Source organism: Pteropus alecto, unplaced genomic scaffold, assembly GCF_000325575.1.
Source record: "Pteropus alecto unplaced genomic scaffold, ASM32557v1 scaffold7, whole genome shotgun sequence".
Lineage (NCBI taxonomy): Eukaryota > Metazoa > Chordata > Mammalia > Chiroptera > Pteropodidae > Pteropus > Pteropus alecto.
Window position 1 is genome coordinate 48,267,045 of NW_006494614.1, and position 16,455 is coordinate 48,283,499.

A 16,455-nucleotide genomic window follows, 5' to 3' on the forward strand; every position below is an offset into this window, starting at 1 on the left:
GGTGGGAGGTCAATTCTCTCAATTGACATTATTTTTTAACACCTACAGCACCTGGTCTTCCTAGGTGGTCTCCCATCCAAGTACTAACCAGGCCTGGCCCTGCTTAGCCTCCAAGATCAGACGAGATTGGGCTTGTTCAGAGTAGCGTACCATAGACTATGGCCTCTGTTTTGTTAAGGTAATTTCCTTCTGCACTGATTTTGTTAAGTGTTTTGATCATAAATGGATGCTGTATCTTGTCATAGGCTTTTTGTGCATCTATTGATATAATCATATGATTCTTATTTTTAATTTGTTTATGTAGTGAATCACATTAATCGATTTGCGTATGTTGAACCATCCCTGTGCCTCTGGGATGAAGCCCACTTGATCATGGTGTATAATCTTTTTAATAAGTTGCTGTGCTTGGTTATTTGGGCTTGTTCTTGTTTTTTGAGATAGGCTTGTAATGATATGAACTTTCCTCTTATGACCACTTTTGCCATGTCCCAAAAGTTTTGATTTGTTGTACTATCATTACCATTCATTTCTATGTATCTCTTGATCTCTCTCTTTTTATTTCTTCCCTGACCCAGTTATTCTTCAGTAGCATGTTGTTTAATCTCCATGTATGTGGTTCTTCCTGCTTCTTTTTGCAGTTGATCTCTAGTTTCAAAGCATTATGATCAGAGAATATGGTTGGTATGATTTCAACCTTCTTATATTTGTTGAGGCTATCTCTGTGTCCCAGTATGTGGTTGATCCTTGATAATATTCCATGTGCATTAGAGAAGAATTTATAAACAGCTGTTTTGAGATGGAAGGCTCTGTAAATGTCAGTTTATATCCAGTTGGTCTAATGTGTCATTTAAGGATGTTATTTCCTTATTGATTTTCTATTTGGATGCTCTGTCCATATTCAACAGTGGCGTATTTAGGTCACCTACTACAATAGTGTTTTGGTCTGTTTCTGTCTTTATTTCTGTTAGTAATTGCTTTACATATGTCAGGGCTCTTTGATTGGGAGCATAGATATTAATAAGTGTTATGTCTTCTTGGTTCATGATTCCTTTTATCATTATGAAGTGTCCCTCAGTATCTTTCTTTACCTTTTATTATTTTGAAATCTATTTCATCTGATATTGGTACCACAACTCCCACTTTTCTCTGTATACCATTTGCTTGAAATATCATTTTCCACCCTTTCACTTTGAGTCTGTATTTGTCTTTGGAGCTGAGATGTGTCTCCTGGAGGCATTATATGGTTGGATTTTGTTTTTGATCCATTCTGTAATTCTGTGTCTTTTTATTGGTGAGTTCAGTCCATTTACATTTAAGGTGATTATTGAAATATGAGTTCTTCTTATAGCCATTTTATCTTTTGCTTTCTGGTAGCTCAATGTTTCCATTGCTTCCTTGTCCTTGTGTTTCTATTTTCTTTATTTTGGTTGGCTTTTGTGGTTTTTGCCTCTGGTTCTTCTTGTTTTATGTTATATACTTCAGTTCTGAATCTTTGGCGTGTGTTTACCTTTACAAATATGTGTAAACAATAGTAATATATATACAGTTGTCCATTTTCTTCTACACGTGCCTTATCTCGATTCCCCTTTGCAAATCTGGATCTTTTAATCCTCCCCTTTTCAGTCATTGTTGTCTCAATTTGTCCCTATGTGTGCTGAACATTCATTAGTATCTCACTATAGCAATTCTCTTGTTATCGTTTAAGCTTATAATGCCCTGTCCTTAGTAAGGGTTGCACTCCTCTGCTTCTATTTGCCTGCTAGTCACCTTATTCCTAATTATGTATTTTTTTTTTTTTTGGTCATTTTTGTTTTAGATGACCTTATGCCTTTCAGTATTTCATGTAATGCAGGTTTGTACTGTAGGATTCCCTCAATTTTTGTATGTCTCAAAAGGTCTTTATTTCTCCTTCACATCCAAAGGAGAGCTTAGCTGAATACATTATTCTTGGCTGGTAGAGCCTTTCATTTAATAGTTTGAATATTTGATTCCATTCCTTTCTAGCTTGTAGGGTTTGTGCTGAGAAGTCTGACAATAATCTAATGGGTTTTTCTTTATAGATTACTGTCTTCTTTTCCCTGGTTACCCTGAGAATTCTGTCTTTGTCGTTGATTTTTTATAATTTTAATACAGTATTCTTGGAGAAGGCCTTTCTCGGTGTTCTATTGACTTCTTGAATTCCAAGCTCTAGCTCATTCCTTAGATTTGGGAAATTCTCGTCCACTATTTGTCTGAAAATGCTTTCTACTCCCTGCTCCTTTTCCTCACCTTTGGTAATGCCCATTATTCTTATGTTTCCTCTACTGATGGTATCAGCTAGTTCTTGTATTTCTCTTTCATTATTTTTCATTCTTCGGTTTCTCTCTTCTTCGTTCTGATTTATTTCTAGATTTCTGTCTTCAATAACACTGATCCTTTCTTCCATTTGGTCGACTCTATTTCCCAAACTTGCTATTTCATTTTTCATCTCTTGCAGAATGTTCTTTATCTCCAGAAGTTCTATTTGTTTTTTTGTTTGTTTGTTTGTTTTGTTTTGTTTTTTTTGAGGATTTCAATCTCCTTGCTAAAGAACTCATTCTGCTCAACTAGTTGTTTTTTTGATTCCTGAAATTTTTGACATGACTTGTTTCGGATCTCAATGAGTTTTTTCAGTAGTACCATTCTGAATTCCCTGTCATTTAAGTCACATATTTCTATGTCTGTAAGCTTATTTTCTTGAGATTTTTCTCTTTCTTTCTGAGATGCTTTCTCACCTTGGTTGTTCATGGTGTTTAATGGACTATTTCTCCACCTGGACATTAATGGAAGTTAATCTACATTTTTTTTTCCAGAAAGATTTATTATATAAAGTTCTCTCTAGCCTGTTGCAAAGATGGCATTTTTCTTTTGGTTTCCAGTAGGTGGTGTCTAAGCCTGTTGGATCCCTGCTTCATATAAAGCCTTAATAATGTCTTTTTTTTTTTTAAATAGATGTTGAATCATGCTTGCTACCCTCAGTTTCAGTCCTTTACAATGTTAGCAACAGTTTCAGTAGCATTTGCTCAGATTCCCCTGGGGCTCCACGATGGTCAGTCTTGGAAGATATGGGAGGACGGGCCCTCTGTGTTGGGGAATGGGGGCTGCAGCTCAGCCTCGATTTTGCAACCACAGCCTGTAAAAATCAACTATTGTTTCTCTGCCATACTGCTTCTCTGCCATCCTTACTTCTCTGCTTTCTGCCCTGATGATTGGGCCTGCCACTGGCCACATGGAGCTCAAAGCTCTCCAAGGCAGGGCTGTTCAGGGAACTCACTACACCTTCTCCCGTCCCCCCTCTCCTCTTACAGGGAGCTCCGGCTGTGAGAGGCAGCTTCTTTGTTTTTCCCAGTCCACCGCTCAACACGTGGGGTTCTGACCTGTGGTAGCTTTTACCTGCAGATTCCATGCTCAGATGTGCTGATGTGCAGTTTGGGTGCTTTTTGTTGAGTTTTAGATGTTCACCTTATTGTTGTTTCAAGGGAAGAGATCTGGGGATGTTTCTCACTCTCTCATGTTCCTAACGTCACTCCTAAATTGTTCTTTTGCAATGACTATTGTTCAAAATCTGATGGGCCCTATATGATCCATGACATAAAGCATGATGAACTGAAATAAGATTTCATTGGAAAAATTATTGTTATTATTATTATTTTAAGACTATTTTAAAATTGCAAACTGAAAGTTTGCATGTCTTTTTTTCAAAACTCCACCTTCCTTCTCCAGAGTATTGGCTCTTAACCCAATAGTTTCCATAGGAGCAAGCTGACCTAAAATTTTTTCTAGTGATCATTGTTACACTATCACCTTATGGCGAATTCTGCAAAAATATCAGAAGAGAGTGTGCAGTTGGCTATAATCTATGAAACCTATTTCAAATATTTTGCAAATATGTATTCACACACTCACATACACACACACAAACGCAGAGTCATTTGCTATTTAAACATCTAGGATGGCATATCGTCACCTAGGCTTTTGTATATGGGAGAGGTTTCTCAACAAAATATAAGAAGCTAGTAATAATAGGAAAGCACAGTCAAATCCTAAATTTCTCTGCAGCTTAAAGTCTAGGCAGCTGTTGCTGTAAGAAACATCCAAACCTGTGGAGAATTTTTATGCATTTACTTGAGCCAAACTGATGACACTGCTTGCAAGCAAGATCTCAAATGCTCTGGAGAATGTTGGTTTCGCAGTTTCCTTTATACAGTTGGAATTAAGGAGGAACATGAAGGTGGAAGAAAGCAAGGCAGAGACTTACAGGACAGTTAACCAGATCATATGTTCTCTTAAGGGTGGTTAAGCTTCCAAAGGTCTGAAAACGAGGCATTTCAAAGGTGCGTTAACCTAGATGCACAGAAACAAGGTAAAGATAAACATTTACTAAAGAAGTTATATGCCTTGACTACCTACCATGACCTTTCCAGTTAGGAATTTATGATCAAATCACCCAGTGAGATTACTTGTGGTCACTGGACTTGTCAGATTGATTATAGATCTGCTTTTTCATCTAGATGAAAGCTATCCCAACCTTTTGGTAGCCTTCTAATTATTGTAAGAGCAATTTTATCATTCAATGCTTGGACTGAAGAATGAGTACATGGTCAAGGGTTGTTTTAAGTACCAGTTATCTAAAGCTTCAAAATGATGAAATTGACACACACACACACACACACACACACACACACACACACACAAGCTTCAAAATGATGAAATTGAGACTTATGAATACACGTCATCACAGCTGTCAACTGCCAGCCTCTGATTTCTCTTCCTTGGCAGTATGCTGGGGCTTAATGCCACTCTAGTCAACTGTGCAACAGTGTAACAAGCCCAAAGCATAGACATTATCTCTGTTTTTGAGATGTATTTGAGATTCTCGTTTTAACAAGTGTCCTTTTTATTAAAAGTAATGAATCTCCTTTTAAGTGAAAGGTCGTTGAAATTAATATTTTTGCTCTTAATCTATTCATACTGAAGAAATATTGAACTACAAGTCTGAAAGAGATACTAAATAATAACATTAGGACTTAATCCCACAGCAACTTGGTAGGAAAAGAGGCCCAGGTTTTTTAACAGGGTGGCCTTAAGCAGTCTCAAATAGATACAAGTTTTTATCAATATTTGATTGACCTTCGCTTCTTTAGCTAGAAACCAGTTATTGGCTAAAATGCTTAAGTACAACTTCACCCCCTAGTTATTGATTCTTATATAAAACTTTTATTTTAGTGCCAGTAAAAGAGTCAGAGTAGGCATGAAGTCTCATGACAAACCAGGTAATTTCAAGCATTATAAAATAAGACTATATTTGCTATGTTCAGGTATGTGTTAAATGCTTTGCATATATTATTTCCTCAGAATTTAGAGGTAGATACTATCATTGTACTCATTTTACAAATCTTGAAACAGGTTCAGAAAGGTTAAATGCTTTCTCCAAGGTCACATACCTGTCACAGAGCCAAAATTAAACACAGCCCATTTAGCTGCAACTACACTATATTACTTTGTGCCTTCTAGACCAGGGGTCCCCAATCCCCAGGCCATGGACCGGTAGTGGTCCATGGCCTGTTAGGAACCAGACTGCAAAGCAGAAGGTGAGTGACAGGTGAGCAAACGAAGATTCATCTGTATTTACGCTGTTTCCTAGCACTAGGATCACCACCTCAGTTCCATATCAGATCATCAGGCATTAAATTCTCATAGGAACACTGGTCCCTGGTGCCAAAAAGTTTGGGGACTGCTGCTATAGACCTCTGCTGTCCAATAAGGTAGCTCCTAGACACATGTGGCTATTTAAATTTAGGTTCCTAACAAATAAAATATAAAGGTCAGTTCTTCAGTCACTAACCATATTTCAAGTTCTTAAAGCCACATGTGGCTAGTGGCTACCCTACTGGCCAATGCAGGTACAGAATTCATTATTGCAGAAAGGGCATTGGACAGTGCTGCTCTAGACTCACAAGTAACTGGGATGTCCTCCCTCTTTCTGAAATTGCAAATCATACAAATTACCTTGTTACTTTGACTTCCAGGAAGTTCAATTTCAAATTTTAAGCTTAAATATTACAATAATTTAGCCTCTATGATCAACATATCAGTGATCATCTTTTCCTTCATCTTGACTTTCTACCTGTGTTTATTATTGTTTCATTGAAAATGTTATTGTTTCAGGTTTTCTTAAATCATTTGTGGGAAAGGGCGAAATATAAATATAAATAAAATTCAGGACACATGATCTGATTTTTGCATAACCTCCCTGATATAAGGTACAGAATAGGACTCCTTAGCCAACTATATGCTATTACAAGAGACTCACTTCTCAAATATAACAATATAGGCAGGATGTTAGTAAATGGATGGAAAAAGCTGTATCATGTAAACATTAATCAAAGGAAAGCAGAAGAGGCTACATGACATCAGGTGAATTAGATTTCAGAGGAAAGATAATTACTAGAGAGGACATTATATAATGATAAAAGTGTCAACCCACCAATAAGAGAGCAATCCTAAATATGTGTGCAGCAGAAAAGAGAATTGCAAAATATGTGAATAAAAAAGTGATAAAATTGAAAGGAGAAATAGGCAAATCCAAAATAAAAGTTCAAGTCTTCAGCATCCATCTTTCAATCGATAGAACAATTAGATTGAAAATCATCAAATATTTAGAAGAATTCAACAACAGCATCAAACAACAGGATCTAATTGATACTTTAGAACATTCTACCCAACATCATTGGCATATTTCAAGTGCTCATGGAACATATACCAAGATAGACCATATTTTGGGCCTTAAAACAAACTGTAACAAATTTTAAAAGATTTAAATCATAAAGAGTGTGTTCTATGATACACTGGAATCAAACTAGAAATCATAACAGAAAGATAACATGAAAATCTACTATTTGGAAACTAAATAACATACTCCTAAATAATCTATGGGTCAAAGAGCAAGTCTCAAGGTAAATTTTAAAAATACACTAAACTGAAAGTGAAAATACAATATATATAATTTATGGGACACCCCTAAAGCTGTGCTGAGGGGGAAATTTATAGCACTAAATGCATAAATTAGAAAGTAAGAAGTCCTACTATATCTAAGTTCCCATATCAAGAATCTAGAAAGAGAAGAGCAAAATAATCCCAAAGCCAGCAGAAGGAATGAATTTATAATACAGAGAGGTTGAGGGCAGGAGGGAAGTAGGCGTAGCTATAAAAGAGCAACATGAAAGATCCTTTGTGATAGAAATATTTTGCATCTTCACTGTAGCAATGACAACACTTTGGTTTGATATTGTCCCGTAGTTTTCCAAGAAGTAACCATTGGAGGAAAATGGGTAAAGAGTAGACGAGATATCTTCGTATTATTTCTTACGTTGCATGTGAATCTACAATTATAATAAAGTAAAATAGTTTAATTTTAAAAAGACAAGCAACAAAAGATTTAACAACACAAAAGTGAGAAAATATTTATCTAGAATATACAAAGAATTTCAAAGAGAAAAATATTTTAAAGATGACAAAGTAGAAAAAGAATAAGATTTGAAAAGACAAGTCACAAGAGAGTAAAAACAATGAAATACCACAATATACCCACCAAATTGGTTATAATGAAATAGTCCTGACAATATCAAATGTTAGCAAGGATTGACTGAGCAACGTGAGCAAGGTTGAGCAATGTATATGAACTCTCACACTAGTCGGAGATGTAAATTGGCACAGCACTTTTGGAAAACTCTTCGGCATTATTTTAAAAAGTTGAAGATATATATGCCCTATGGTCCAATAATTCCACACTTAGGATATCTCCTAGCTAAATCTGTGCCTTAGGCACTATGATAAATATACAATGTTAATAGCAGCATTGCTTTTCAGAACCCCAAATAGCAAATAACCCCAAGTAGCAAATCAACAGAATATATAATATCAACATATTCATATAATTGAATAACAGGGAGCAATGAAAGGAAAATGACCAGACAGTACACATACCAGGGCTTTAGAATAGCATTTATTGGAAGAAACCAATTAATATAAGGGCAGTAGCAGGTTTGGACATTCCCTATTGCTCATTCCAGTTGGAGTCAGCACACAGGAATAAGAGGTACCCTGGTCGTTGTATGAATGTAACTGAACAGTGTCTCCTAATCAATTCCCTCCCTGCTCACTGCCAATAAGGAAGACCGTTTCTTCACCAGTAAGTCTGAAAACCATACAGTGGCTGGCCTGGAAAGGGCTATGATCCAATAGCTGCATGACATGACAGAACTGTGGTTTCTAGCCTTGTTCTACCACTTCATCCATCATACATCAGTTAGGAGTGAAAGACTCTCTCTTGACAAGACCAGGGGCAAAAGACTATGACTTGATATGGCAGATGAGTGGCCTGATCAGCATTCTAGTAAAATTGATTTCCTTAAGCACTTGCCTGTAGCTAGTTTCCATGGAGCTCAAAAGCCAACTTATCTTTTAGGAGGCCAGCCTGCAGAAAATCTTGAACAAGTTAATTCTTACTTCTCAACCACTGTCTCTATGTGGCCTCTATGCATCATACCCAATTCCATCAGCAATACATACCATTTCAATCTATAGTGAGCTCTGGAGAATGACTAATACAGTGACTCAGACAATGGTTCTCAAACTTGAGCTGTATCAGAGTCACCGAGAGGACTTATCTGCAGATTGAAAGTCCATGGAGAGACCTGAGAACTTGAATTTTTGAAGAGTTCTCAGTTGATGTTAATGTTGCTGGTACAGAAACCAGACTCTGAAAATCACCAGAATGGGGAAAGTTATGAATAACCCTTCCCTAAACCAGAGGCTGAGGGAGCTCAGATTCAGACGAGAAGAGGTAACCGAGTTCTGATTTTCAGGTACACTAGATAACCTTACTGCCTTTTTTCATTTGCTGAATACTGATTATTCTCCTTATCATTAATCATGATCCATAAACAATAAGATGTGTTGATTAGAGTACAGACAGGCCTTTGGCTGTCACGTCATGTAGATCAATTCTATGGTCTAAATCCACCCTAAAGTAACAGTAACAATGCTAATAAATAAAAATAAATCTGCCCTAAGGAATCCAGGCTAATTGGTTAGGTAGCTGGAGTGGTATCATTAGCTATTTAGCCTAGCATAACTAGAATATTTCCTATTGACTTTAGTCTCAATTACCCCCACCCAGGAATAAGACTAGGTAGTGTCTGGTAGTCCTTCCTCCCAAATGCCAACAGTGAAGTTTTCTCCTTTATGTGTAGGCCAGGTGGTGGCTATGGGGCCCTGAGAATCCCAGAAAACATGAAACAGCTGGGTGATCACCTCAGGGTTATAGGTCATGGTCACCGGAGGCAAACAGGTGAAGGCCATTTGACCACAGAGGAAAACAGGCTAGGATAGGGCATGTTATCCAGTCCAGAGTTGTGTGTGTGCATTGTGCGAAGTTAAGGCCAACATTCATAGTTACAGGGCTTGAATAAAGGTTAACCAAGGCACGTAGGATTTCTCCTAATGACAATGAATCGTGTGTCATCCCAAGAGATAGAGGAAGAGCCAGACATGGATCCTAACAGTCCATTGTCTACCGTTTCATAGGCAGGGAGTGGGTGGTATAATGAAAGTAAATAAATGTTAGGCAACCCTGGAATGCTTCCAGCTCTCCCTTGCTGCATTCAGTAACAGATGACTGATCTAGTATTGTGACAGATTAGGAAACTGTCAATAAAAGAAGCCTAGAAGAATGGGTGACAATCTCCTGAAGGGATCCAAATATAAGATAAAATGTACTTCCTCCAAATGCCTCCCATGGTTTCCGATATTTCCTTATTGCTGGTGAGAGGCTTCTTTTGAGAATATCTGTAACATCTAGTCCAGCACAATCACCATAACAGGAAGCCAGGAGTACCTCCATCACCAACAATCTCCTTCTTCCATGGTCTCAGAGTAGTTCGACTACATTTTCTTACATCCAAGGGTGAAGACACCTAACACAGCGCCCACATGGCAAGGATACCATAACATCAAATGCAGGACAAAGGTATCAGTGCAATCTCAGTTTGATGGGTCACCACTAGCCAGCCTCACAGCACGAGCAGTGCCTTTGGGTTGGTGTCTGCCCATTCTTGGTACAGGGTATTGTACAGCCTTCTCAACTATCAAAGAGAACCAGAGTAGGGGAAAAAGTCCAGAGGTATGGAAAGGAATATCCAGGTTCAGTCTACCAATTTAAATGCTAATCTACCAATTTAAATGCACCATAGTTGTTCTATTCCAGTTTTTCCCCCATCCTGTAACTCCTGGATCCTTAACAGATGGCTTAGAGTAGATAAACCCTTGCAGGGTGTGCTGGGCAGAATTCTAAGATGGCACCTTGATTTCAGCCTGAGCAGAAAATCCAGCCATGCTGTGCCCAGAGTTCTGACACAAGAGAAACTGTGAGACAATGTGTTTTTATGGCCACAATGTTTGTGGTAAGTTTTTATGTAGCAAGAGAAAACTAACACAAAGGGGACAGATGTATTCAATATCAGTATAGAATTAGACAAGCGGCACTTGTCTGTGAGTAGAGTTTCAGAGTTCTCTTGCCTTCATAACACTGCAGGCAGTAAAAGGCATGGAAATATGTGTTAAGCTGCCTGGGCATGAAGAATGTTCCATTATCTGAGTGGATGTGTAGCTATCCCGGCAGTATACAGTAATCCCTATAATGCTTAAATTGAGTGTTGAAAAGTTCACTGCACAGCCAATGCTTGTTTTAACATCCAACTAATCAGACAACTCTAAGATGCTAGAGGGGCAATCAGCTAAGAATTCCTCAGGCCTCATCAGACTAACCAGTTTACCACTGCAATTTCAAAGTGAGAAGGTATAGTCTGGGTCCCATCATGCCCCGTGTCTGATAGGCTGTACCATCATCTAACATTCCTTCTGTCTTACACGTAAGAAATCCAATTGTACTTGTCTGTTAAGTAACTGCATGGAGGATCTCCTGTGCCTTTTTTTCACAAAACAATATTGGGGGTCACCGATCTTATTTCTTTTGACCCCTTAATCTAAAAGCCAAAAACATAGCATTATCATTATAAGAGGTGTCAGCTCACTTGGTCCCCCATAGAGTTACCTCCTTCACCTGGAGGTGGGAATGGGGAGTGTGATGGTTAATTTAATGTCTCAATTTTACTGGACCAAGGATGCACAGAATCTGGTTAAACATTATATCTGGGTATGTCTGTGAGGGTGTTTCCAGAAGAGATTAGCATTTAAATTGGTAGACTGAGTAAAGTAGATGGCCCTCCCTAATGTGAGTGGGCAAGATCCAATTAGCTGAGGGCCTGAATAGAACAAAAAGGTGGAGAAAGGTTGCTCTCTGCCTGACTATGGATGGAGCTGAGACACTGAGCTCCTGCCCTAGGTACTCCTGGTTCTCAGACATCAGACTTTGACTGAAACCTACACCATTGACTCGCTGGCTGTCAGAATTTCAAATGACACCATTGGCTTTTCTGGGTCTCCAACTTGTAGGTGCAGATCATGGGACTTCTCAGCCTCCATAATTGCTTGAGCGAATACCTTATCATATACAAACATTTTGGCCCACTTCTCTTAATTTGTATTTAAAAGTGTTAAGAAGAAAAAATATACATTTACATATATAGGGCTAAAGGGGTATTTTATCTGCAACTTAATCTCAAATGGTTTGAGAATAACAATACATATATTTTTTTCCTTAAGTTTTCTTAAGTTTGAGATTATTTCAAAATAAAAAAATTAGAATAAAAAGGAAGGAAAACAGGAAAGGAAGAAAGAAAGGCATGTACTCCAAGTAGAGTATTTCCATCTCCTTTTATTGAAGGAAATAAAACTTGTGCTGCAGAGGCAATGGTACCTCAGAGCATAACAAGATAGCCAATGGGGCTGACATGACAAGCCACAATGCTGGCCAGGGGTCCTATCATAGTGGATGGACCAAAACCACAAAAATAGCAGGAGGTAGCAAACATCCCCAACACCCAATGCAAGCATTTTCATTTGCAGAGAGCTTGGCCATGCATCATAAAAACAAGGTTCTCTCACAGCTGGCAGAATATCATCTCAAGCCACCAAATCCATCTAAAACATGTCATCTCTCAGATTTGGACATCCTTCCCTATGACTTGAAGGTTCAAGCCATCAGAAGATCTGAGTTAATCTTTCAGCTCTTTATCCCAGATAGAAAAAAGAGACTGAGTTCTTGACACATCACATAGGTATTAACTGGACAGGTGCTGATGTCCAGCCTTGTTCTAAAAGCAGCTTAATTTTCTTTTCTGAATTCTCACACTGCTCTCACCCAGCATATGCCCTAGGAAATTTATCAATGTTCTAAACAAAGACAGACTGGGTGCAGCAGCCTAGGGGATGTAGGGAGTCAAAAGCTGCTACATAGCCAAGACCATTTCACAAGAAATAGCATGGGGAAAACTACTGGGTCAAGACCCTCCCAAACAGTTGCTAGAAGCACAAAGAAAATGTGGTAGCTCTCTCTCCCATATCAGGATCAGCTGTGCCAAAGTCATGGTCCAGGAAGCTGAGGCATTTCACGTCCCTGGTAGATTATCAACCCCCATGGCATTCCTCAAGCTGTTCCAATTTTCAAGTACAATAAGGAGTTTGGGCAGTTTCGTCACTGAAAATCAAGCACTAAGGAAACTTCAACCAATTACAAATTGATGTTATAAAGGCAAAATTTTATATAGCCAAGAACTGATAAGCCAGGGGGTGAGGGGAATTGGTGTGTGGAGAAGATTCCGCTATGTAGAAACAGGAGTCCAAGAGTTTATTCATATAAACCCTTGATCATAAACCACCTTCACATCCACAAATTGGGAGGAAATTCCTTATTTAGGAATGGCCATCATTTGATTAGTCAGTTGCAGTTCTCTTCAATGCTGGACGCACGGTTTTTAAGAACTGAAGTCTTGAGAGTGCTAGACCAGGAAATGGGAGGAGCAAGGCGAGGAAGCGAGGGCACCAGGGGTTGGAATTTCTGAAATGAGCATTAATTTCACAGACGGCTTGGCACAATGAGGTTGGGGTAAGAGTGGTTTTAGTGATTGTTCTTGGTTGCCTCCTTTGCTGCGGCAATCAGTGGAGTGAGGCTGGAGAGGGGCTTGGCAATCTTCAGGAACTGATGCTAGGAAGAAAAAAAGAGCAAAAGATACATGACTGTTTACCATTCTTCCTCAGCAACCATTACAAGATGTTAAGTGCATCCACATTTGCTCAAGATGCTACCTAGAGAGCTCAGATGATCCCCAAAGACAACAAATCATTTTGGAAAACTGTTTAGCTATATCTACCTACAGCTAAACACATATTTGTCCTTTATCCCAGCAATTCCACTCCTAGGTATACTTCCAAGAGAAATGAGTTTGTGCATCCACAAAAAGACACATGGCAAGAATGTCCATAGCAGCTTTATTTATAATCGTCATAACTAACTAAAAAGAACCCAAATGTCCAAGATAATGGAAGAATAACATTATATTCATATAATACTATACAGCAATAACAAATAATAGTTGATATACTGACAACAGGATTAAAACCACAAACATTATGTTGAGTGAAAGAAGCCAGATACAAGAGAGTTCATATTATGTGATTCCATTTTATATTAGGTAAGACTAAACTACAGTGATAATCAGAATAATAATAATTATCGACCCAATGGTATATTGCAATACTGCATTTCAGGAGCATTGTTCTTGGAATTTGTTGTGCTACTGTTGAATCCAGTAAGGCTAATTAATCCAGTAAGGGTTAATTATTTGCACTGGGCTGTACTTTTGAGCCACATCCAAAACTATTAAAGAAGACTATTTTGTAGAAAACACCATATGAAAACTATATCTACATTTTCAGTAAAATTGTTATGGAAAACAATTCTTTATGTAACTCAGAACCTCTTAACCAAAACTGATTTTTCTTACATTTAGTTAGTGAAAAAGCTTTGTGTCTTGAGGATGTTGGGATGTTTCCTCCATTTGACACACAGAACCATCACATTTTCTTTTCTGTCCTGGCTACCAGGAAACTAAGAACCAAACTTTTTATATTTAAACATAACTATTTAACTCAAATGATTTGCATATTTGATTCTTTTGCCATCCTTATAAGACTCTTTTTAATCACACTGCATATGTGTATAGACACACACATAAACATATATATACACACATATTCTTTGCTAGAAGTTTATTAAACACTTGAAACCTCAGTTTCCTCTAGTGTAAAAATGGGAATAACAAAAGTTATAATTCACAGGGTTGTTATAAAGAATAGATAAAAAATATATAAAGTGCTTAGTGCCTAGAGAGTGGTAAAGATTCAATATAATGCATTTATTATTATTATATTACATCAGGAAGAAAACTCTAGAGGGCACTAATTTTTCCATAACTATAATTTAGTACCTAATTAACAATGATATCTTCACTAATCACAGGCTTAGCATAGTATCTGCACATTTCCCAATACCTAGAGTTTCCAGAACAAACCTCATATGAAAAGCAAAGGGATCCTATATTGTACTGTCTGTTATAAGGGGCTTTTAAAAAGTCCCGAAAGATTCTAGAGAGTAATAGATTGCACTTAGCAGAACCCAGATCTCATATATAATAGACCAGTGCTCTGTAGCCAGTAACCCCAATTACAAAGAAATGCTAAATAATGTTCCAGAAGGTAACATTTCAATGAAGGTAAATACTTTAAACAATTCCATTCAATTCAACAAATATTTTCTGAATACTATTCTGCATTAGGTATAAGAGGAGACCAGAGATTAATAAAATAGAAGTTATAATTTAGTCAGAAAGAGATGTTCATAGCTAACTTTAATTCAGGGCAGTCTGGAATGTCTGCTCTGCTCAGTTGCTCTTGGTTCTCATAACACGAAAGTAATTGACTGTGCATGCCTACAGATTAATCACTGTCACAAAGTTACATGCAATACTTATTATTAAGTCACCAGAGGCAATGTAGTAAAATAACACTAGTAATAAGAAATTGTACCTGAAACATAAATGTTAAATACAAATAATGTGGCCTGCTAAAGGTGGTTTTTGCAGCCATATGAAATAATTATGCTATATATTCAAGATTAAGCAAGTGGTAGTACAAAAGACTTGGTAAACCCCCAATTTTAGGCTTCCCCAAGCTTGGCAGAATATCATGGCCACCACCTGAGAGGGTGTCCAATGAAAAAACTGGAAAGATTTGAAAAGCTGCACTCACTAACTGTCCCTAAACTTATGTCCTCTGATATCCTTTACTGAAAATGTTATCTTTTGAGCTTATCTCGCAGTAAAATATAACTTGTCTAATATTTGCATGTCAGAAAGCTTCTTTGCCCCAAGATTCGAACTCTGCTAGGCTAAACCAGGCAGAACAAAACAACAGCTAAAGAAAGATACAGGCAAAGTTCACTGGGAGCTGAGAAAGTAGATTTTTAAGCAGAGCCTAGGAGAATGTATAATGAGTTTTAATAGGCTGAGGAAGAGCCTAAGAGATAACATGAGCAAATGGCCAGGATAAAGAAGGTTAGGAACCTAGGACTATAGGTTGAGTATGGAAAGTGGTATGAGAGAAGCCTCATTCTATAATAACCAGTACCTCACAGACAAAAAATGAAGCAAAAAAAACCCAATTCCACAAATTTGGTGCTTCCCTGCATAGGGACAGTTACCTGCAGCAGCTCTTTAGCTGAACCTCTCTTTTCCACATCCATCTCAAGTCTCGGAAGATAGCTGACAGCTTCTCTGGATTCTGAAGCTCTGGAGTCCCATTGGTGGCAATGAGGTACAAGGCCTGGCAACACAAATGGAGAATTACCTTAGGTTCCAACTGAGGTTCTCTCTTGGTCCCAGACATGCCCTCTAGAAATATGGTTATCTGCTTTATGCCTCTAGGAAAAAAGAGGCAGCTTTGGTATATACTGGAAATATATACCCAGGTATAAACCCAAGTATATACCCAAGGATCAGGTTTCACATTTAAAAGCCACGTGACCATGTGCAAGCCAGTGAATTTCCAACTTCCTAATCTGTAAAATGGGGATGATAATAGTGCTTATCTCACATGTCTGTAAAAAGAAAACAAGATAGTATATTGGAAAGCACTTTGTAAAGTTATGAATTGTGTTACATACCCAAAGTTTAGTATTATTCTTGATTACAGATCTACGGGGTTTATTATTCATTTAGCCTGACAGGTTAAACATCTGTCCATTTGCTGGAGGACATTATTCCTGGTGCCTTCGCCTCAGTTATCTAAGAATTGATTTCTTTCAGCGGGAGAGGAATATGAAAAGTGGTGTTCTATAAAGTAGCAACCTGTTTCGCTGTTGTCTCCCTGGTCCCCTAACATGAAGCATCTCCTGGGCAAGGTAAAGAAAAACAGAGTAAT

The 16,455-nt window shown here is 37.9% G+C and overlaps 1 protein-coding gene and 1 pseudogene across 1 annotated transcript in view; both read right to left on the reverse strand.

The window, feature by feature from the left end:
- Window positions 1-39: 39 nt before the first annotated feature.
- On the reverse strand, window positions 40-157 carry LOC112474958 (annotated as a pseudogene).
- An 11,677-nt stretch (window positions 158-11,834) lies between these two features.
- Window positions 11,835-16,455, reverse strand: part of PAK1 (p21 (RAC1) activated kinase 1) — a 66,520-nt gene continuing 61,899 nt past the window's right edge. The window contains 3 exon segments of the mRNA XM_015600456.2: window positions 11,835-13,183; window positions 15,737-15,783; window positions 15,786-15,858. Coding sequence (XP_015455942.1) covers window positions 13,097-13,183; window positions 15,737-15,783; window positions 15,786-15,858 — 207 coding nt within the window. The 3' untranslated portion in view covers window positions 11,835-13,096.